The sequence below is a fragment of the Neoarius graeffei genome, chromosome 1, assembly GCF_027579695.1.
Source record: "Neoarius graeffei isolate fNeoGra1 chromosome 1, fNeoGra1.pri, whole genome shotgun sequence".
Taxonomy (NCBI): Eukaryota; Metazoa; Chordata; class Actinopteri; order Siluriformes; family Ariidae; genus Neoarius; species Neoarius graeffei.
Window position 1 is genome coordinate 96,440,012 of NC_083569.1, and position 23,424 is coordinate 96,463,435.

The following is a 23,424-nucleotide window of genomic DNA, read 5'->3' on the forward strand; positions in this document are numbered from 1 at the left end:
TTGCGTCAGTTTCGCACGTCCCCAAAAATTAATACTACATATCTGCAAGAAGCAGTACATGCATGAACGGTTGGGGCAGTGTTGGGATAAAATGGGGATGTGACATGACTGGGTCAACAGGCACATCAGCAGTGACATGGGTGAAAGTTTTCAAGACAAGCAGAGTGACCAGGTCTGCAATTACCCACATTGCTGCCGCATGGTAACAAATATTTTTGTCAAAACAGTCGGGGAGAGATCAGTACCATTTTAAAACCTGATGTAGAAACCTCCAAAAATAAATGGAAACAAGCCTGAGCCGGTTTCGTAAAATGCTGGAAAAACCTGATTTGGACAGTTCTGATGGTGTGTTTATCAAGTGGTTATCAGACACCTGAGCAGGCTAAGCAATTTTGTCAATCATTGGTCCACTGAGATCAATTTTCCAAAGAATAATATGCTAAGTGTTTTACATCTAGCCTCTCGCCTCAGCAAAGCTGAAATCAGAATGTTGCTTCACTTCATATTAATGCCAGCACCAACTGCGTTTGAGTTTAGGAGCTAAAATGTTTCAAATTTTACATGCATCAGATATCAACAATCACATTGCGTGCCAGGTGTTAACATGACACTATGGTTCTTGACGCCAAATGAAGAGGTCATCAGCAGTCCTTCACCAAGCCCTACATCTGATCCAGATCCTTCACTTGGCCCTACATCCAAGACCTCATCTGAGCCCTTTACCGGTACCTCATCCTGAATACCTACATCTACTCCCTCTACCTCATCCAGAATGCCTACACTCCAAAGAGGGAGGAAGCTAGCCCAGGAGGAGCATGTAGGCCAGAATATATACAGCAGCTTTGGAAATTACATTCCCATGTTCCTTAAGGAGCTGCCTCCAGATTGTGCAAAGTGATCGATGGAGGAGATTAAGCAACTTAAGCAATGTTATGAATAGACACATGGATGCAGAACTGTTTGTGTTCCTGCAGTACTCTTATTCTTGCATTATTGTTTTGTGAGTTTGTTTTGGGGCGGCATAGTGGTGTAGTGATTAGCGCTGTTGCCTCACAGCAAGAAGGTCCGGGTTCGAGCCCCGTGGCCAACGAGGGCCTTTCTGTGCGGAGTTTGCATGTTCTCCACGTGTCCGCATGGGTTAACTCCGGGTGCTCCGGTTTCCCCCACAGTCCAAAGACATGCAGGTTAGGTTAACTGGTGACTCTAAATTGACCGTAGGTGTGAATGTGAGTGTGAATGGTTGTCTGTGTCTATGTGTCAGCCCTGTGATGACCTGGTGACTTGTCCAGGGTGTACCCCGCCTTTCGCCCGTAGTCAGCTGTGATAGGCTCCAGCTTGCCTGCAACCCTGTAGAACAGGATAAAGCGGCGAGAGATAATAAGTTGAGATGAGTTTGTTTTGACTGTTCAAAGTCAAGCACCAGTAGCAGATTTAGGTATGAGTGATGTGGGCAGGAGCGCACACAGGGGAAAAAAAATAATAATGGTGACATTTGTATGATCAGTTTTTTGTCACTCATTTGCATGTCAGTCATATCATGTCACTGTGTAGGTCAGTTAACCTGTCAAAATGGGCGTCCTGATTCTAGTTTGTGAGCTCGGCAGGCTATTTCCTGGCCTCTCACTCTGCAGAAGTATGAGATGGGGAGGGGGCCCGGGTACAGGCTGACCTCAGCTCTCTCCATTGGAAACCTGAGGTAGGGGGAGTGGGTGAAACTCTTACCTCCAACTTTGTACAGGACTAATGCAGTTAGTGAAATCAGAGGAGAAACAAAATAAATGAATGAAAGAATGAATGAATTAATTAATGAATGTAGCCATGTGCTCTCTAGTATAGCACTTATGTATTAGCCTATGTTGCTTGCTATGCTTTTGCACATGGTTTGGGGGAAATGAGGGAATGGGAGACAGGCTTGTGACAATTCAAGGTGTGTTGTATTTCGCTTCCTTTCACATTTAGCGAGTTAATTTTACTCTTGGCGTGCATGCACACACAGCGCAGGCTTTTTAACTCATGCGCTCTCTCTCTCACAACCCACTTCTCCTAAAAGAACACGAGACACACAAAAATAAATAAATACTCATCACATGTTACCTGCTGGTTCTACCTGCCTCTGTCGTGGGGGTCTGTATCTCAAAAGTAGCCAAAAAAATAATAATACTTACACAAAAGAAGTTGCCTTCAATGCTTTTATTGCACAGAAACAATGCAAGCCTGAATGATTCCTGGGAAAACACTGAAGTCTAAGTTTCTTCCATTAGTTTTTAAGTCGGGTCCTTTTTGGGGAAACCTGCCCTAGGACTACACCAAAACAAAATGGTGGCTTCTATTAAAATCATTGTAAAAGGGCTGTCTTTGTTTGAAGCACAGGCTTCTGGTTGGCTGCCCTAGTATGCGAATTCTCATTGGATAGAACATATTTCCCATGATTTTTCAAAAGAAAACATTCTAGCATTCACCATATGGCATTCTTTATTTGACTTTACATGACTTTAGGCCATGTTGATTCGATTATATGGATGACATCCTCTGGGAACCCCAAAACTGATGTGAGCGTGCGGAAAAAAAAAAAAAAAAAGTTTGGTAAAAAAAAAAATCATTATGAGATCTATAAGTGGTCAGAAAGGTTGAACACATGACTAGACACACAGAGTATGGTATACCAAACAAGAAATTCTTTATTTTTGATATTTCACATCTTGTTCTGGTGGCACAAAGTGGTGCAAGCAAGGGTAATTCAAGCCCTGCTTCCCTTCTGGCATCTTCTTTTCCTTGACATCCTTCAGGTGCCTAAAGAAACACAGCATGAAAGGCAGCAATTAGATATTGTTATCTTTAGTTTCCCAGTAGTTAGTGTAAAAGGTTTATGGGCATAAATGTGAATGGCAGGGGATGAATGCTTGATGTTGCAGATGGAATGTTGCAAGCAGCATGATGCTTTTCAATTTAATACTTGGTATCTAAAATATATAAAATAGACCCACTTTAGTTGTCATCTTCCTCCTCTCTTCTCCTTTTCATCTTCTTTCTTCCTCTTGTTTTTTCCAATCTACGATGACTCCACCACTCTTCCTTGTTACTTTAATGCTGACATATAAATTCGGAGGACGCTCACCCGCAGTTGAATTCGACGTCATATTTCTTGGAATGTGAGTGGTGCGCATGTGCTCAGAGTAAGTTTATGACAAAATCAGTATGTTTTGCGATAGAAAAATAGGCATTTTACGATATTAGTATCGATTTACGGTATACATTTGCTCTGGTCGAAAACTTTTTTTGGGGGGGGAAACGGACGAAAATTGATGCGCACGTGGATGTCATCCATATAATCGAATCAACATGGCCTTATTTGTAGTGGAGTATTTTCACAGTGTGGTGTTGCTATTTGTAGTTAAGTGATGCATCTGAGTACTTTATCCATTACTGCCCTGGCATCACATACAGCCATCAGGATACAACTGAAGTATCCTTTGTAGTAGTAGAAGGAACTTCTACTGTTGACTGGGGCATGGACTCTGCTGTGTTTACCATCTATTACCGTTGAAAATGTTCCACAAATAGCAGAAATTATTCTGGAGTTGCTTCCACTGATCTTCAGTTGGAAAAGTTGTAACCTCATCCTTTAGATCAGTCCATATAGTTTTGCTGACCTCTTTGACTAAACGTCCAAATGGCACTGATCCAAGTTTGTAGCTTGCTGATAAGGCTCGGTAGCTGCTCCTGTTGTTAGAAAGCAGAGGGAGATGGTGAAGTAGTTGATTGTATTCCCTTCAGAATTCTGTTTCCCTTTACACCACTGTATTACAGTACAAGTCTTGTTTATTTGCCAGGTTACCATACGTATTTACAGAGCAAAATTATATCGGCGTGTACAAAACTTTTTCACACATGCACGAAATATTTCTTTTTATTAACTTTCTTTGTTGGAAGCAATTTCACAGGCAGCAAAATGACAGTGCAATGTGACAGAGAGGACTTCCAGTCTATCATTTTTTCCCGGTCTTTTTATCCCTCCTACAATCCCACCCCAATGCAGTCCTTGGCACACTTCCCAGACAACTGAATGCACACCAAAACCCAGCTGTTTTCAGTGTCTCACAGGAGGACAGAGAGAACCAACAATCCATTGATCATCCCAACGACTCTCTAGGCAGTTCACACCCAGCCCCCACTGACCCACACCAACAGGATGACTCAACGACACCTTAGGATTGCTTTTCATCCATGAGAGGATAAATACCTGATACTCCCTATGAGTCAGACAAAACTGAAGAAGCCTTTCGGATGAGAGGTGAAACGGCTTCAAGAATCTTCAAGCAAGTCCAGTTGCTCTCTTTTACCACCCACAGTTTACTGTAATTGTAATCTGTCACTTTCCCGAATCGATTGTGGTGTTTACAGGGATATATTAACAGTTCAACTGGGAGACCTCTTCCAAGCGGCTTTCTCCTACATCGTCACTACCGGAAGTCCCACAAAATATTTCTACAGCTGCAAAACTTTTTACACATGCAAACATCATTTCACAAGCTCAAAATCTTTTTGGCATTAATTTGATCCCATATATCTGTGTGTGTGTGTGTGTCTCAATGCTGCAGGTAGTCTATGGAGACTATGCACGTGACATCTTCATGACATGTTTAGCAAATTCACTGCCATGTTGGATGGAAACAAACAGTGGCTGGATTGTGTGATTCTTAAAAAAAAAAAAAAAACATGATAAATTCATGCTGTGCTGTTGGGTGTACAGTCATGATGATGAGTCAAGAGATAGGCCATCTTTCTACAGGAGTCCAGCTGCACCAGTTGATCCTATGAGTAGAAACAGGTGGATTGCAGCGATAAATCACAAAGATTGGAATCTGACTGTGTTTCCATGGCTATGCAGTGAACACGTCATCAGCTGTAAATGGCTCATTATTTGTTGTTTACAATGCAGTTTCATCCTCTGGGCTTGATGATAGGTCATTTTGCTATTTACCCTTTAAATATCTCTGAACCGTGGAAACTAGAGATGTACAGTTGCAATCTAATTCTTTTCAGAAACTTTTTAATCCAGCTTGGAAAAGTAGTTTGCGGTTCACTGTTCAGAATTCTGCAAACTATAAAATTGTTGTACAGAAACAAAAAACATGAATATTGGCTTATTTTGATCGTGCCGATTTGTGAATTCAGAAAATACAAACAAATGACCTCAAAACTGTTGGTAACCCTTTTCATCAGTTGATATTCTTATGCTTATAATGTCAACACTGGATCTCCCCATGACTCGAAACCAATCTCTGCCCTCTTCTTTAATTTTCTGATAAGTATGAGCATCAAAAGTATTTTATCAAATCAAAGATTGCCAGTTCGATTCCCTCATACTTGCCAACCCTCCCGATTTTGGTGGGAGGCTCCCGATTTTAGCCTCCGTCTCCTGCCTGCCGATCGTATTTGTTAAAAACTGGATAGTCTCCCGGTTTGGGGAAATCCCTACCACCAAGTTAAAAATACTCCCGATTATGTCCAATCAGAATTGTATGAGAAACACTGCTGATGTCAACTGATTTTTAACCAATCAACGAACAGAAAGACAGGCACTTCCGTAATGTAGGATTCACCCAGGGTGTCCGACGTTTTTTACAAGCAGTCATTCATCATGGCCACTAAACCCAATACCAAACAGCAAAAATATGAATGCAAATACCAGGTTGCATGGGAGAATGAATTTCCATGGATAAGCAAATGTTCGACCAGCCAGTTACACATTTTAAGGTAAAGATACCTGAAATCAGAATATAATGGACATTTGAGTGTAAAATTAAACTAGTCTTCCATACCATTTCAGAAACAAACTGTACAACTTCTAAAGTGTTTAGTGAAATGTTGCATGACAGAGAATTTGTTTGATGAGTGTGTAGCGAGACTCTGATGTAGGTGGAGAACAGAAGCACGGCAGGCGGTTGTTTGTGACTTAATTATTTGCTTTATTGCTGCTTTTTAGCACACAACTCAGACCCTCTTCTTACAAACACACACAAGCTACTAGCAAGCCCTCGGCGCCAACCTCCCCTTCTCACTCTCCTTTTATAGGGCGTGGTCACTGGAGGAGACACACAAACATGCGTTAATTGATAACAGGTGTAGTGACACAACCACTCACCTTCCCTGACTCCGCCCTCCATTCCCAGACCGACGCTCGGCCACGCCCCCGCTGCCACAGAGTCTATTTGATAGGGATGTCCCGATCAGGTTTTTTTGCCTTCCGATCCGATACCGATCATTTGATTTTGAGTATCTGCTGATACTGAGTCCCGATCCGATACTTCTTCTCATTATCTCTAGCCGCTTTACCCTGTTCTACAGGGTTGCAGGCAAGCTGGAGCCTATCCCAGCTGACTATGGGCGAAAGGCGGGGTACACCCTGGACAAGTCGCCAGGTCATCACAGGGCTGACACATAGACACAGACAATCATTCACACTCACATTCACACCTACGGTCAATTTAGAGTCACCAGTTAACCTAACCTGCATGTCTTTGGACTGTGGGGGAAACCGGAGCACCCGGAGGAAACCCACGCGGACACGGGGAGAACATGCAAACTCCGCACAGAAAGGCCCTCGCCGGCTACGGGGCTCGAACCCGGACCTTCTTGCTGTGAGGCGAAAGTGCTAACCACTACACCACCGTGCCGCCCTCCGATACTTCTTATAATCCATAAAAAATAATAAAGACGAGGAAAGAAACGGATCCAGGATGTTCCTCATTTTTTATTTAACACCTTATTTTCCAACAACTCTGTTAGCAAACAGAGCACTTACGTGAGGTAGTTGGAACAACAAATAACAAATTAAAAACATAACCTTAAAATACCTGGCAGGAATGTAAACAAATAAAAAAATAAAAGTGCCACAGTGCCGGTAATTTGCTTTTAAGAACGCATCTCACAGTGGTATACAGTAATTTCAATTAAAGAAATTAATGTTTTTCTTGATGAAAACAAGCATTTCTACCCTTTCAGGTTTGAGCCTGTTTCTTTTATCATCCAACACGTTTGCAACAGCACTAAAAAGTCTCTCACTGTCCACAGAGCTGCAGGGGGCACTAAGATACTGGGTTGCAACAGCAGCCATAGATGGAAACTGAATGGCATGTTCTTTCCAATATTGAAGTGGGTCACTTTTCTTAGGGATGTTTTTTTCTGAGAGGTAGGTCTGCACTTGAGTTTCTGCTGATGTGGTACTCACGGACTGTCTCTGTGACTGCCTCTCTCGTAAGATTTCCTCAAAGGTGATGTCCAGGCTGCTACATGCTTCATGATGTGGTGCCTTGCTCACTGGCTCTGCTGTGGCCTCATTTTCCTCTGCCACTGCACTGGCAGTCCTCCTCTCCTCTGCCTTTGTCACCTCCTGGATAAGATGTTCCTTTGCAAGCAACAGGTTGGCTGACTTTGTGAAAAAGCTAGAAACAGATCACAATTCAAAATAATGAGACAAGACTGAGACACCACAAAGCACAGCTCTTCAGTTAGGCAACTTCCTACACATGTACTCAATTAATAAACAATATAAAAATGAAAAAATCTAACCTTAGAACTAAATTTCTCAAAACTAAATTAAAAATAAAAAAAAATAAATAAATTGGCTTAGTACTGGTGTCTGGGGATGACTTGACTTTATATAAACATTTAGAGGTGCATTTTAATTTTACTATACTTGCCCATCTTTGTATCTGGGATCTAGAAGAGTGGCGATGTAGTAGAGTGGCTCAGTTTCAACATCAGCAAAGCTCTTCTCCACTGCCTCCAGGAGAGTCCTCTTCATTGTTTTTATTCCCTGGTCATCATCATCCTCCTCCTGAGACAGAACACGTCTGAGGACTAATGAATGAATGATTGACTTAATGAATGCATGAGATCATTTTTTTTCAAACGTCAATAAATGTTACAGTATAAACTAATAAATTAAAATACAAATTACCTGTTATGGCAGGGATCACATCAGCTGCCGTTGCAGTCTCCCTGCTCACATCCCTGGTCAGCTCTTCAAAGGGGGATAGCACATCAGCAGTCTTCTTCATCAGCTCCCACTGGTGAGCTGACAGTGTAGCTGGTAGAGTGCGCTCAGCTGCAAACACACTAAGAGCGCGTTTTTGTTCCAGTAGGCTCTGCTCTGCTCTGTAGAGGCTGCTGTTCCATCGTGTCTGCACATAAAACAACGTGGTTCACTTTATTTTTTGTGCAAATTAGGTGCAGAGCACATAATGTATGTGGCTTACTAAATCAAGTGTATGGGAAATAAATAATAAAATAAAAATATATTAAAGAATGACGAGATGAATCTCACCAGTACATCTTGCTGTAGGCGCTTAATATCCATATGAAGCTCCATCTGGATGTCTTCTAGTCGAGAGTAGGCCAACGGGGAGTGTTTAAAATGGCCTACTATCTTCCTTGTGTTGGCTAGGGTCTCGGTCACGCTGCGCTGAGACAGCAGGCCCTCATGCACAGAGTTGACAGGAGTGGGCTACGCAGCCCAGACTCGGCACCCCCATATCCCTCATAGCTTTCTTCATATTTGCCGCGTTGTCGCGCAAAATTATGTGGACCCGTTGCTTGTCAATTCCCCAGGTGATTAGCATATTTTCCATCACTTGCTGGATGCGTTCTGCAGTGTGCGATCTGCAAAATTCCTGGGCATGTAGGGTCGCATGGCGCAAAACAAAACTTGAATCAATCCACTGTGTGGTAAGGCTTAGTAGAGACATGGGAGCCACGGACGAACTCCAGATGTCTGTGGTGAACGAAACATGGGGTACATCTGATAACAGGACACGTAGTGTGTCAGAAATCTTCTTTTGAAGGGATGGCAGAGCTTCCTCGGTGAAATAGTAATGAGATGGCATTTCAAATCAAGGTTCTACATGTTCCATAAGCATAAGAAACCCAGGGTTCTCTACAAAGGCGAATGGCAGGTCACTCATTGCAATCATCTGTGCTATCTTGGCTATGGTCTCCTGTGCCTTTGTGCTTTCATGGGGCATTTTTTCTTTCCTTTTTAAACTCTCTTGCAGTGTGAGCTGAGTCGTCTTTGGCTGCGTTGCCTGTGTAAACTCGCTGTATTGTGTCGGGTGTTTGTTTTTCAGGTGCCGTATCAGGTTTGTCGTATTAAATGCGGCCCTTTCTTGTCCACCCCTTGAAATTCCAACTTTACATATTTCACAGTTTGCTATGGCAATGTTGTCATCAACTTTGAAATACTGCCACACCGCAGACATGCTTTGCTTTCCGCTTCGAACTGCTTCCGTGTTCAACTTTGCCGGCAACAGGCAGCCAATAACCAATAGCGTCTCTGCTACATAGTGATGTCATGCCGCATGCGTTGATGTTGCTGTGTCGAGACAAGAGGTCTGGTCTCACTCTGTGCCAACGCATAGCTATTGATGTGTTAAAAATGAGAATATATTATATATATATATATATATATATATATATATATATATATATATATCCGATCCCTGATCGGGAGGTAATGCCCGATTCCGATCGAGTCTGAAACCACGTGATCGGGCCCGATTTCCGATCACGTGATCGGATCGGGACATCCCTAGTATTTTGAATAGTGTGGTCGTGTCTTAGTGCTATTTTGAATTTATGTTTGAAAGTTTTAAGTGAAAGTTTACAAGTGAATTATCTGGAAAGTGATTGATTTTGATCGAGTTTTGAGGTTTTAAGTGAAAGATTACTAGTGAGTGTATTTTGGTCGTACTAAAATTTTGCATTTGAGTGAATTTCTTTGTGGAGTATATTTTGATAGTATGGTAGTATTTATAGTCCCATTTTTAAATTTTGTTTGAAAACTTTCAAAGTTTGCAAATGAGCAAATTCCTTTGATGCATTCTGGTAGGATTTCTAGTGCTTTTTAAAAATTCTGTTGGAAAGTGTTTGGTGAGAGAGATGCATTTTAGTAGTACTAAGACAGTGCAGTATTTATTTAATTGTTACTATTTTGGTTAAATCTTATTAAAATTTAATTGATATACAATATTATAGTTCTCTATTTTTACATGAGCTTACAGAAGGAAAACACATTTGATGCAATCCAATAATACTTTCATTCACTGTGACTATTTTAAGAAATTATAAATATTCTTCGAAAGCATCACTTGTGTTATTTTCTGTAGCTCTCTGTATGTATACAATATTCAGGCATGAGATTTTTCAGCTAAAAATCTGATTTAAGACTTCCCTTTCATTGTTATTATATTAAAATTCAGGACAAGAGTATTATTTCAGATTTTTCACTGAGCTCTCATGCCTGATACATGAATCCCATAACCTATAGTAATTGATAGAACAATATCAACAATTCAAAAACTCTTTAACTGTATAAATTTCAAATGGTTTGCAATTAATTGGGATCCACTGTTTTTATCGTTTCAACTGCACATCATACCCTCGTCCAATTGAAAATGTCGTTAACGCACTTTTCTCCCTCATGAGAATTTTGAAAAGTTGGCAAGTACAGTTAGGTCCATATATATTTGGACACTGACACAAATTTTCTTTTTTTACCTGTTTACTGAAACATAATCAAGTTATAGTTATATAATGGACATGGACAAAGTCCAGACTTTCAGCTTTCATTTGAGGGTATCCACATTAAAATTGAATGAAGGGTTTAGGAGTTTCAGCTCCTTAACATGTGCCACCCTGTTTTTAAAGGGACCAAAAGTAATTGGACAATTGACTCAAAGGCTATTTCATGGGCAGGTGTGGGCAATTCCTTCGTTATGTCATTCTCAATTGAGCAGATAAAAGGCCTGGAGTTGATTTGAGGTGTGGTGCTTACATTTGGAAGATTTTGCTGTGAAGAAAACATGCAGTCAAAGGAGCTCTCCATGCAGGTGAAACAAGCCATCCTTAAGCTGCGAAAACAGAAAAAACCCATCCGAGAAATTGCTACAATATTAGGAGTGGCAAAATCTACAGTTTGGTACATCCTGAGAAAGAAAGAAAGAAAGCACTGGTGAACTCATCAATGCAAAAAGACCTGGATGCCCACAGAAGACAACAGTGGTGAATGATAGCAGAATAATTTCCATGGCGAAGAGAAACCCCTTCACAACAGCCAACCAAGTGAACAACACTCTCCAGGAGGTAGGCGTATCAATATCCAAATCTACCATAAAGAGAAGACTGCATGAAAGTAATTAGAGGGTTCACTGTACGGTGCAAGCCACTAATAAGCCTCAAGAATAAAAAGGCTAGATTGGACTTTGCTAAAAAACATCTAAAAAAGCCAGCACAGTTCTGGAAGAACATTCTTTGGACAGATGAAACCAAGATCAACCTCTACCAGAATGATGGAAAGAAAAAAAAGTATGGCGAAGGCGTGGTACAGCTCATGATCCAAAGTATACCACATCATCTGTAAAACACGGCGGAGGCAGTGTGATGGCTTGGGCATGCATGGCTGCCAGTGGCACTGGGTCACTAGTGTTTATTGATTATGTGACACAGGACAGAAGCAGCCAGATGAATTCTGAGGTATTCAGAGGCATACTGTGTGCTCAAATCCAGCCAAATGCAGCCAAACTGATTGGTTGGCATTTCATAATACAGATGGACAATGACCCAAAACACAAAGCCAAAGCAACCCAGGAGTTTATTAAAGCAAAGAAGTGGAATATTCTTGAATGGCCAAGTCAGTCACCTGACCTCAACCCAATTGAGCATGCATTTCACTTGTTAAAGACTAAACTTCAGACAGAAAGGCCCACAAACAAACAGCAACTGAAAACCGCTGCAGTAAAGGCCTGGCAAAGCATTAAAAAGGAGGAAACGCAGCGTCTGGTGATGTCCATGAGTTCAAGACTTCAGGCAGTCATTACCAACAAAGGGTTTTCAACCAAGTATTAGAAATGAACATCTCATCTCATTATCTCTAGCTGCTTTATCCTTCTACAGGGTCGCAGGCAAGCTGGAGCCTATCCCAGCTGACTACGGGCGAAAGGCAGGGTACACCCTGGACAAGTCGCCAGGTCATCACAGGGCTGACACATAGACACAGACAACCATTCACACTCACATTCACACCTACGGTCAATTTAGAGTCACCAGTTAACCTAACCTGCATGTCTTTGGACTGTGGGGGAAACCGGAGCACCCGGAGGAAACCCACGCGGACACAGGGAGAACATGCAAACTCCGCACAGAAAGGCCCTCGCCGGCCCCGGGGCTCAAACCCAGGACCTTCTTGCTGTGAGGCGACAGCGCTAACCACTACACCACCGTGCCGCCAGAAATGAACATTTTATTTACAATTATTTAATTTGTCCAATTACTTTTGAGCCCCTGAAATGAAGGGATTGTGTTTAAAAAATGCTTTAGTTCCTCACATTTTTATGCAATCATTTTGTTCAACCCACTGAATTAAAGCTGAAAGTCTGAACTTCAACTGCATCTGAATTGTTTTGTTCAAAATTCATTGTGGTAATGTACAGAACCAAAATTAGAAAAATGTTGTCTCTGTCCAAATATTTATGGACCTAACTGTATGTTCCCCGGACCAGCAGGAATGGCTGAAGTGCCCTAGAGCAAGGCAAACTTCCAGCTGCTCCCCAGGCTGTTCTGGGTATATTGTATATAACTCTGGATGAGTGTCTGCTAAATGCCTGTAATGTAATGTAAAATCAACATTAGTATCGTTTGCCATTTCCTGCCAAAAAGTTGCTAAGCTGCTAGCTGAAGAAGTGAAAACTATCTAGTTAAACAACAAATTTCAGAAATAATCCAACAGAACTTTTTACTTTCAATTTCTTTGCAATATTTACAAATTATAGCATCACTGTAGCCTCCAAGCAAATCTCCGATTCACAGCGACATGTTTAAGGGCTTCGCATGTAGTCTCAAACAATCACCACTGGAATAAAAGTATTTCATAGGTTTGTTCATGCAAAATAAAATTTATTGCTCAAACAATTCTAGAGAAATTAATCATTTATGCGGTGACACGGTGGTGTAGTGGTTAGCACTGTTGCCTCACAGTAAGGAGGTTCTGGGTTTGAGCCCAGTGGCTGATGGGGGCCTTTCTGTGTGGCGTTTGCATGTTCTCCCCATGTCTGCATGGGTTTCCTCGGAGTGCTCTGGTTTCCCCCACAGTCCAAAGACATGCAGGTTAGGTTAACTGATGGCTCTAAGGGCCCATCCACACGAGTACGCGGCCTCACCCAATACGCTGTCGTTTTGAAAAAAATCTCCATAAACACGGCGTAGTTTCCAGAAATATCTGCAGCCACATGGATTCACTGGAAATGATCCAAAATGCTGTAGTACATATGCCAGGCCTGTATGTGGCGCTGTGACGCCGCCACACCAATACACTAAAACCGGAAGAGAAGCCATGGAGCATGCGTATAAAGGTCACGCACTGTTTACAAACAAGCTCATAACACAAGAAGAGGACGATCATGGCCAGCGCAACTCAGAGGAAGAGGAGAGTCTTTTGTGTGGACCGACAATGAAGTGGAACTATATGGTAGAAGCCTGTAGTCCGCCATTGTTGTTGTTATGGCACGTCTAGTGGCGGAGGCTGAGGTTAAAGGTTAGAGAGGTGGGGCTTATACGTAAAGTGCTAACCACTACATCACCGTGCTGTCTGTAGTGGAAATCATTGTATGAGCTCAGGAACACTTCAGAAAACCATCGTCTGTGAAAACAGTTAATTACTGCATCCACAAATGCAAGTTAAAACAAGATATAAACAATATCCAGAAACACCGTCACCTTCTCTGGGCCCGAGCTCTTTCATTAAAAATAGTACAATGACAACGTATCAAATGTTGAAACTGAGAAATTTTATTGGTTTTTTGAAAAATATATTCTCATTTAGAATTTAGCAGCAGCACGTTTCAGAAAAGTTGGGACGAGGCAACAAAAGGCTGAAAAAGTTGTGTAATGCTAAAAAACCTAATTTGGTTAATTAACAACAGGTCAGTAACATGACTGGGTATAAAAATGAGCATCCCAGAGAGGCAGAGTCTCTCAGAAGTAAACATGGGGAGGAGTTCACCGCTCTGTGAAAGACAAATAGCACAACAGTTTAAGAATAATGTTCCTCAATGTAAAATTGCAAAGAATTTGGGGATCACATCATCTATGGTACATAATATTATTAAAAGATTCAGAGAAATCACTGTACACAAGGGACAAGGATGAAAACCAGCATTAGATGCCCATGATCTTTGCGGCCTCAGGCGACACTGCATTAAAAACAGACATTTGAAGAAGAAGAAGCCTTTATTTGTCACATGCACACTCAAGCACAGTGAAATTCATCCTCTGTATTTAACCCATCTGAAGCAGTAAACACACTCACACACACACCCAGAGCAGTGGGCAGCCATACTACAGCACCCGGGGAGCAGTTAGGGGTTAGGTACCTTGCTCAAGGGCACTTCAGCCCAAGGTCGCCCCATGTTAACCTAACTGTGTGTCTTTGAACTGTGGGGGAAAATGGAGCACCTGGAGGAAACCCACACAGACACGGGGAGAACATGCAAACTCCACACAGAAAGGCCCCCATTGGTCACTGGGCTTGAACCCAGAACATTCTTGCTGTGAGGCGACAGTGCTAACCACTACACCACCGTGCTGTCTGTAGTGGAAATCATTGTATGAGCTCAGGAACACTTCAGAAAACCATCGTCTGTGAAAACAGTTAATTACTGCATCCACAAATGCAAGTTAAAACAAGATATAAACAATATCCAGAAACACCGTCACCTTCTCTGGGCCCGAGCTCTTTTACGATGAACTGAGGTGAAGTGGAAAATTATGCCCAGGTCTGATGAATCAAAAGTAGAAGTTCTTTTTTAGAAATCTTGGACACCACGTCCTCCAGGCTAAAGAGCAGAGGACCATCCGGCTTGTTATCAGTGCACAGTTCAAAAGCCAGCATCTGTGATGGTATGATGGTGCATTAATGCACATGACATGGGTAGCTTGTACATCTGGGAAGGCATCATTAATGCTGAATGATATAAACACATTTCAGAGCAATATGCTGCCATCCAGATGACATCATTTTCAGATCTCTTTGCTTATTTCAATAAGACGATGCCAAACTGCTTTCTGCACTGATTACAACTGCATGGCAACATTGGACAATATTTCACTTTCAAAACTACAGCAATTGGTCTCTTCAGTTCCCAAACGTTTACAGAGTGTTGTTAAAAGTAGAGGTGATGCAACACAGTAATAAACATGCACCTGTCCCAACTTTTTTGAAATATGTTGCTGGAATCAAATTCAAATTGAACATATATTTTTCAAATATCTTAATATTTCTCAGTTTCAACATTTGATATGTTGTCTTTGTACTATTTTCATTGAAATATTGGGTTTCCATGATTTTCAAATTATCTCATTCTGATTTATTTATGTTTTACACAGCATTCCAAATTTTTGGAATTGGGGTTGTACACTCTCAACACTCTCCGCAAATGAAAACAAAATGTTGGTGGGAAGTTTATCAGTAAACTATTAAACCTTGTGTGGTGATGTTATTGTTCTACACTCAGTGTTCATGGGCCTGACAGGGCAGCATGGTGGTGCAGTGGTTAGCTCTGTCGCCTCACAGCAAGAAGATTCCAGATTTGAACCTCACGGCCGGCGGGGGCCTTTCTGTGTGGAGTTCGCATGTTCTCCCCGTGTCCGCGTGGGTTTCCTCCGGGTGCTCCGGTTTCCCCCACAGTCCAAAGACATGCAGGTTAGGTTAACTGGTGACTCTAAATTGACCGTAGGTGTGAATGTGAGTGTGAATGATTGTCTGTGTCTATGTGTCAGCCCTGTGATGACCTGGCGACTTGTCCAGGGTGTACCCCGCCTTTCGCCCGTAGTCAGCTTGGATAGGCTCCAGCTTGCCTGCGACCCTGTAGAAGGATAAAGCGGCTAGAGATAATGAGACGAGATGAGATGTTCCATAATGAAACTACCAAGGCATTCCTTCTTGGGGTCCGTGTGGACCCCACTGCTGCAATAAGCACAGGCTGCAAAACAAAAGCCCTAAATTATTTTACAATTACTTTTTTGTTTTAAATTCTGTAAGAAAAGACCTAAGTTGTAATCCAGAATGTTTTACAGCTGCATGAGCTGCAAAAATCATGTATATAATGGCAATTTTTTTTGTGGCGCTATAATTTGCTACATGTATGCTAGTTATTGCAATATTATTGCAATGTTATTGCATTTATAATACATCATTGATATTCAGCCATAGTGGATTTTGTTCTTCAATAAAGTTATGTCTGTTTGCTGCATTGAATTGGTTCTTACTGCATTGATTTCAAGGTATTCCCTCCTGGGGTCCATACGGACCCCGCCTGGTAGTTTGTGTATGTAAAATTGGCTGGTAGGATGAAGGTTAAGTGTGTTCTTTATGCCTTGGGCCCTTTAGTGTATTGCTGTTATTAATACAAGATGTTCTGAACAAAACTTATCTGGTGATTTTGTCTTTATAAGCTTTAATTTTAAAGAAAAGTATTGGGGTCCAAACGGACCCCACATGGTAAGATTAAGGTGTAAAATAGCATGGTAGGATGAGGGTTTAAAAAATCTCAAACTTTTGTTATTTCGTTTCTTGGAAACACTTTAAATGAGGATCGTAATGGTACAAATCATTATCATGAATGAAGATAAAACAAGAGTTTATAACAAGATGATCAGGCTGATCACACTGTTATCATTCTACTGGTTTTGAAAAAGACTATTTGATCATTACTGTGATGATCTGGCAACTTGTCCAGGGTGTACCGCACCTCTCACCCACAGTCAGCTGGGAGAGGCTCCAGCTTGCCTGCGACCCTGCGGTTACAAATATTGGACGGATATCTGATCATTAATTGTTAAGTAAAAAGTGCTTGTAGTTTTGTTTTAGAAAAGATCTCTATCATGCCTTCACTGGATACAAAGTCATGTTACTGACACCTAAAAATGATTTATTTTTATGTACGAACACAAAAGTGCAGATTTAACAAAACAATTTCAAACAACACATGGAAAAGCAAACTTAACAGTCAACACAGTGAACTTTACACTTCAGTTCAATATGAATTTCATAAATATAAAGACAAAAGGGTCTTTATCTAAAGAGCTGCATTCAAACTTTGTCAAAAAAATCATTCCACTGTAACTTTTTCAATAAATGTTGAATCAGAAAGCAGAGAGAGGACAAAACTAATTCTTATGTTGTAAAGATAAAAGCAGCTCTGATACCCTGATAATTTCATACCAACAGAAAAACCCAAACCGACTGTGAGTGTGAATCCTCAGACCTCCATCTACACTGGAGACACAGTTACTCTGAGCTGTAATCTGCAGTCGACTGGATGGAGGTTTCTCTGGTACAGATATTCTCAGAAATCAAATCCCCTGTCCCCTGGAGCCCGAGACACCAACACACTCAATGAGACGCTCTCTAACGAAGGACAAATAAATTACTACTGTAAAGCACAGAGGGGAAACTATGACTCAGAGTTCAGTGATCCAGTCACGATTATAGTGAGCAGTATGTCATCTTTTCTACTTTTTCACTACAGATTAAGAAATTAAGGACTGTGAAGAACTGTTGATGATTGCGATGCTGGAATCATTGAAGTTTTTTGTTGTTGTTGTTGTTGTTGTTTGTTTTTTAATATCATCTTTGTATAGCAAGACCCAAGGCGAAGGTGAACATACAGCCAGCTGGGCGTGTGTTCATTGGAGAATCCGTCACTCTCACATGTGACATACGGACTGGAGGATCCTGGTCGTATCACTGGTATAGGGATAATAAACAACTCAGAGATGCTGCAGGAGAGAAAACATACACAATCCGTAATGTTGAAACCTCTCATCAAGGTCTTTATACATGTGAAGGAACACAGTCATCAGACCCAAAATACACACAGACCAGTGATGCTGTTACACTGACTGTATCAGGTGAGTGTGTTTTATCTCACATATTGTCTATTTCATTAAAATTTTAGTGTTTACATGCATTTTTCACATGTGACAGAGGACTCTATCACAGACCACTACAGCATTTCATCTTAATTATGAAACATTAATTGGACACAATATGGGAGCTAGGAAGCTACTAATGTGATTGAATTATTATATTTTAATAAGTAATTATGTTTTTATTATTAATGTTAATTAGTGGAGTTAATTAGTGTGGATAGCCATTTGTTTTAATTTGTCCTAGTGTGTGCTCACTCATAAGCAAGCACTAAGTCTTCCATCATCTGAGGCATTTCTTTATTTCTTATGGCTAAGTGCAGACAGATCGATCTGTCCTCTGATGATACAGTGGCGTTTCTTTCGTCATTAACTGCATGGTTTGTTTTGTCTTAATTTGTTGTTTTATGTTGGCTCACTTTTTTTTTCATTTATATTGTCTTCAATTATTGCTAAAATACAAAATGAGGGATTTTCATGAAGATGTGTTTTGAGAGATTAGAGGTGCGTATTTATGGGGGTTTTGACCCAGACTTAGAGCCAGATGGAACATTTTAGAGATTATGAGAACTGATCCCATCCTGTGGAATGTAGGGAATTACAGCTTAATGTGTAAATCACCACTCACATGTGTTTGCTTGTTTAGTGTGTGTGTGTATGTATTTATGTGTGTGTGTGTGTGTGTGTGTGTGTGTGTGTGTGTGGCTGCCCATGTCAGGCAGAAACACTACCCACTTTCACTGACATTAAGGCAAAACACAAAAATGTTTAAAAAAAAAATTCAAGATGTAACATTTCCAATATGTCTTGCAGTAAAGACTGTATGTGTAGTGTATGTTGCATTTTGTGTTCCATATTCCCAAAATAATTTTAATTCTATACACCCATATAAGTAAAATGGTATAGAGAAGAGAAAGAGACTGAAGATCTGCATAATCACACAGCAGTTATTGTTTGACCTTCAGTCTGATCACAGTGAACATTTAAATTTAATATCACTATTTTCATCCTCAACATCTGTCGAGTTTAAAATTCCAAAACAATAGAAAAGTCATCATAAGGTGAAGTTGTTTATCTACAGGGCGCGTCATCACAGAGACAGTAATACTGTGTTTCACTGTAGAAGTGATTAGTGCGGTAAAGACTTCACACCCTGAGCTTGTGTTTCATTTCTAACAGAAAAACCTAAACCTGAACTCACATCAGACCTTAAAGGAGCTGCACTGACAGGAAACTCAGTGACTCTGTACTGTACACTGAAGCTGCAGTCTGCTGGATGGAAGTTTTACTGGATCACACCCACACGGAGCTCTGAGACTGATTCACGCTACTACACCATCAGATCAGTTCGAGTCTCTGATGGAGGTCGGTACAAGTGCAGAGCTGGAAGAGGAAACCCAGTCTACTACACACACTACAGTGATGCACTCTGGGTAAATGTTATTGGTGAGTAAGAGGCTTTCTGTTAAATGATTCTGTACAACACTGAACATATAAACACCATGTGAACAGTGTCACAATATAGCAATATTTAGACAACGACATACAGAGAACTCTTTTAACTAACTGATGTTATGAAAGTTATTAAAGAGAGACAGTGTGATCACGGCTGAGCAGCGCTGGTGTGAGGTGAACTGGTGACACAACACTAGTTTAGATTTGGGAGAAAATGTCACCAACAAAACCTGTAAAACTCTTTTAACAAGCAGCTCAGAGGCTGTAAAAGGGGCTTCATAAAGTTACTGCTTCAGAAACATCAACATGCTCGAGTCGAGACCTGCCTGAGTGTGAATGAGTGAAGAGGACGAGGGTCGAACTTTTATACTGAACCCCTGAGTGTAAGAGGCTGTAGAATCTGAAAGAATGAGAGAGATGAGAGAGTGAGTGTGTATGAGGGGTTATGACGTGATAACGTGTGTGTGTGTGTGATGAGTAAGGTTGTGTATTACACAGCTATTGTTTTCTTTTATATTAAATATACCTGTTAACAGGGTAAACAAATGATCCTGTCAGTTATTTCTAGCATTATTGTGAATCTTTTCCCTTTAGTTTCTTGTTCCCTTGCTGACACTCAGTGTTCCTAATGATGAATAATCAGGAAAACAGGAGAGCAAACACACTGTCATTCAGACATCAATCAATAGTGAAAAAGATCTACATTTTCAGTACATTAATCTGATTAATTTCAAATTGTGATCTACATTTAATTCATTAGTAGAGATTGTTAAAATGACTCAGTCCACCTCTGACAGAGTTTAATCATTTACATGTGAGCAGATTTACTGTATTCAGTTTAAAATGTTCCTCTTCATTTAAATAATGGTGTTGGGAATTAATTCATACATAAAAACAGTAGTATTTATTTTTCCCCAGAGAGTCCTAAACCTGTGGTGATTATAAAGCCTGATAAGGAGGTGTTCAGAGGAGAGAGAGTGACTTTCAGATGTGAGATACCGAGAGGAAGAGACACTGAGTGGACATACAGCTGGAAGAGGAATGATTACACACGCTCATCCCGAACAACACAGGAGTTTAGTCTTGATTCAGTAGGAAATGATGTCAGCGGTAAATACACCTGCAGTGGGAGGAGAAGTGACTCTCAGCGCTCAGAGACCAGTGATGCTGTTACACTGACTGTATCAGGTGTGTTTTATCTCACATATGTCATTAACATTTGAAAGTGTTTTACATGCATTTTTCACATGTGACTGAGGACTCTATCACGGACCACTACAGAGTTTCATCTTAACTATGAAACATTAATTCCCCCCCCCCAAAAAAAAATACACATACACACACACACACACACACACACAGAATTGGTCCCTAGTCAGATTCCATACAGTGACATAACCACACTAGAAAATCATCTCTAACCTGCTGTATGAAATGCTTATCAAACATTATTATAATTATTATTATAACCTTTATTTAACCAGGTTTGTCCCATTGAGATCGAAGATCTCTTTTACAAGAGAGACCTGGGCAAGAATGGCAGCAAAAAAACAACAGTTCTAACACATTGTCACCTTAGACATAGACATAAAAATACAAATAAACAGTTGAATTTACAAAATCAGGTCAAGATCAAATAAGACAATTTCCATTCAAATAAAACATTTGGGGCGGCATGGTGGTGTAGTGGTTAGCGCTGTCGCCTCACAGCAAGAAGGTCCGGGTTCGAGCCCCGTGGCCGGCGAGGGCCTTTCTGTGTGGAGTTTGCATGTTCTCCCCGTGTCTGCGTGGGTTTCCTCCGGGTGCTCCGGTTTCCCCCACAGTCCAAAGACATGCAGGTTAGGTTAACTGGTGACTCTAAATTGACCGTAGGTGTGAATGTGAGTGTGAATGGTTGTCTGTGTCTATGTGTCAGCCCTGTGATGACCTGGCGACTTGTCCAGGGTGTACCCCGCCTCTCGCCCGTAGTCAGCTGGGATAGGCTCCAGCTTGCCTGTGACCCTGTAGAACAGGATAAAGCGGCTAGAGATAATGAGATGAGAATGAGAAAACATTTGCACTCATGAAGCCTCGATACAATGGGATTTATAATGGACTTAAAAACATTCAGAGATACCAGATTATGGAGTTTGAGCTCTGACTGCAAATTATTCCATGTAGTTGGAGCAGAAAACCTAAAAGCTTTCTTCCCCATTTCTGTTCTAACCCTAGGAACAGTAAAATGTAAAAAGTCCAGAGAATGAAGACTGTCGGCTCTATTATTCAGGATTAAAAGAGATGATAAAGAAGATGGAATCATCTCAAGGATAGCCTTGTAGATAAAGACGTACCAATGGCCGAGCTGGCGCGCATATAAAGATGGCCAATTTACTTTAGTGTATAAGATACAGTGATGAGTTAGAGCTCCATGGTTTATGATAAACCTCAGAGCGCCATGATACACACTATCCAGCACGTGGACAGTGTGTATCATGCAGAAACCTCGAAGGACATTTATTGGACTTCTCTGTATCTGTTGTCAGAAGTTGTTGAATTTTGTGATGCCTGTTTGCTTGTTTAGTTTCAACAACATGTTGCCTTGTGTCTGTCAGCCAGGGATTTTGGGTCGAGTTCCACACTATGGGAGCTAAAAGAAAGCTCTATGTGAACTGGTGTGTGTTTGTGTCTCGTCTCATCTCATTATCTCTAGCCGCTTTATCCTGTTCTACAGGGTCGCAGACAAGCTGGAGCCTATCCCAGCTGACTACGGGCGAAAGGCGGGGTACACCCTGGACAAGTCGCCAGGTCATCACAGGGCTGACACAGACACAGACAACCATTCACATTCACACCTACGGTCAATTTAGAGCCACCAGTTAACCTAACCTGCATGTCTTTGGACTGTGGGGGAAACCGGAGCACCCGGAGGAAACCCACGCAGACACGGGGAGAACATGCAAACTCCGCACAGAAAGGCCCTCGCCGGCCACTGGGCTCGAACCCAGACCTTCTTGCTGTGAGGCGACAGCGCTAACCATACCACCGTGGCGCCTGTGTGTGTGTGTGTGTGTGTGTTTTAATTTACATGTAGAAGGAAGCTGCTATTTTGATTGAATTATTGTATTTTTATATGTAACAATGCTTTTTTGTCATAGTATGAATGTTAATTAGTGTGGTACCAGTGGGGTAAAAAAAAAAAACCTGACTCAAAAGCACAATACCCTTTCTCTTTAACTGACACTTTCAGCACAAACACAGGCTGGGGGATTAAACACAGAACTGCTAGAACAGTTAACTTGTCAGCTGTAAATAAGAAACAATTTTAAAATTTTCCACAGTTGTGAGTTTGTACAAATCTAATCACTGATCTTAATCCAGACCTTCATGCAAATTTACCTCCAGGCCTGTTTGGGTTTCATCAAATCTTCTGTACCAGCTGATCGGCCCAATCGCACTGTTATCATTATACTGTTTGAGAAAACAAACAAACAATAAAAAAACCCTACTTGTTCATTAATTAATCTTAAAAGTGCTTGTGGAGTTGTTTTGGGAAAGATCTCTACCATGACTTCACTGGATACAAAGTCATGTGATTGAAACCTGAAAATGATTTCTTTTTTATACATGAACACAAATTGCAGATTTAACAAAACAATTTCAACATCAGATGGAGTAAAAAAACACATGGAAAAAGTAAAAATAAATACAAACACTCACTTCAGGTCAATTGTGAATTTCATAAATATGAAGATAAAATGTTCTTTATCTAAAGAGCTGCACACATACTTTCTAGAAACGTCATTCCACTGTAGCTTTTTCAGTAAATGTTGAATCAGAAAGCAGAGAGAGGACAAGACTAATTCTTATTTTGTAAAGATAAAAGCAGCTCTGATCTGCTGATAATTTCATATCAACAGAAAAACCCAAACCGACTGTGAGTGTGAATCCCCAGGCCTGTCTGGTTTTCATCAAATCTTCTGCACCTGATAATTGGGTTGATCGCACTGT

The 23,424-nt window shown here is 41.0% G+C and overlaps 1 protein-coding gene across 1 annotated transcript in view; it reads left to right on the forward strand.

The window, feature by feature from the left end:
- Window positions 1-23,424, forward strand: part of LOC132885533 (titin-like) — a 978,782-nt gene that overhangs the window by 419,167 nt on the left and 536,191 nt on the right. Inside the window, 4 exon segments of the mRNA XM_060920287.1 lie at window positions 17,282-17,555; window positions 17,699-17,964; window positions 19,162-19,428; window positions 20,356-20,625. Coding sequence (XP_060776270.1) covers window positions 17,282-17,555; window positions 17,699-17,964; window positions 19,162-19,428; window positions 20,356-20,625 — 1,077 coding nt within the window.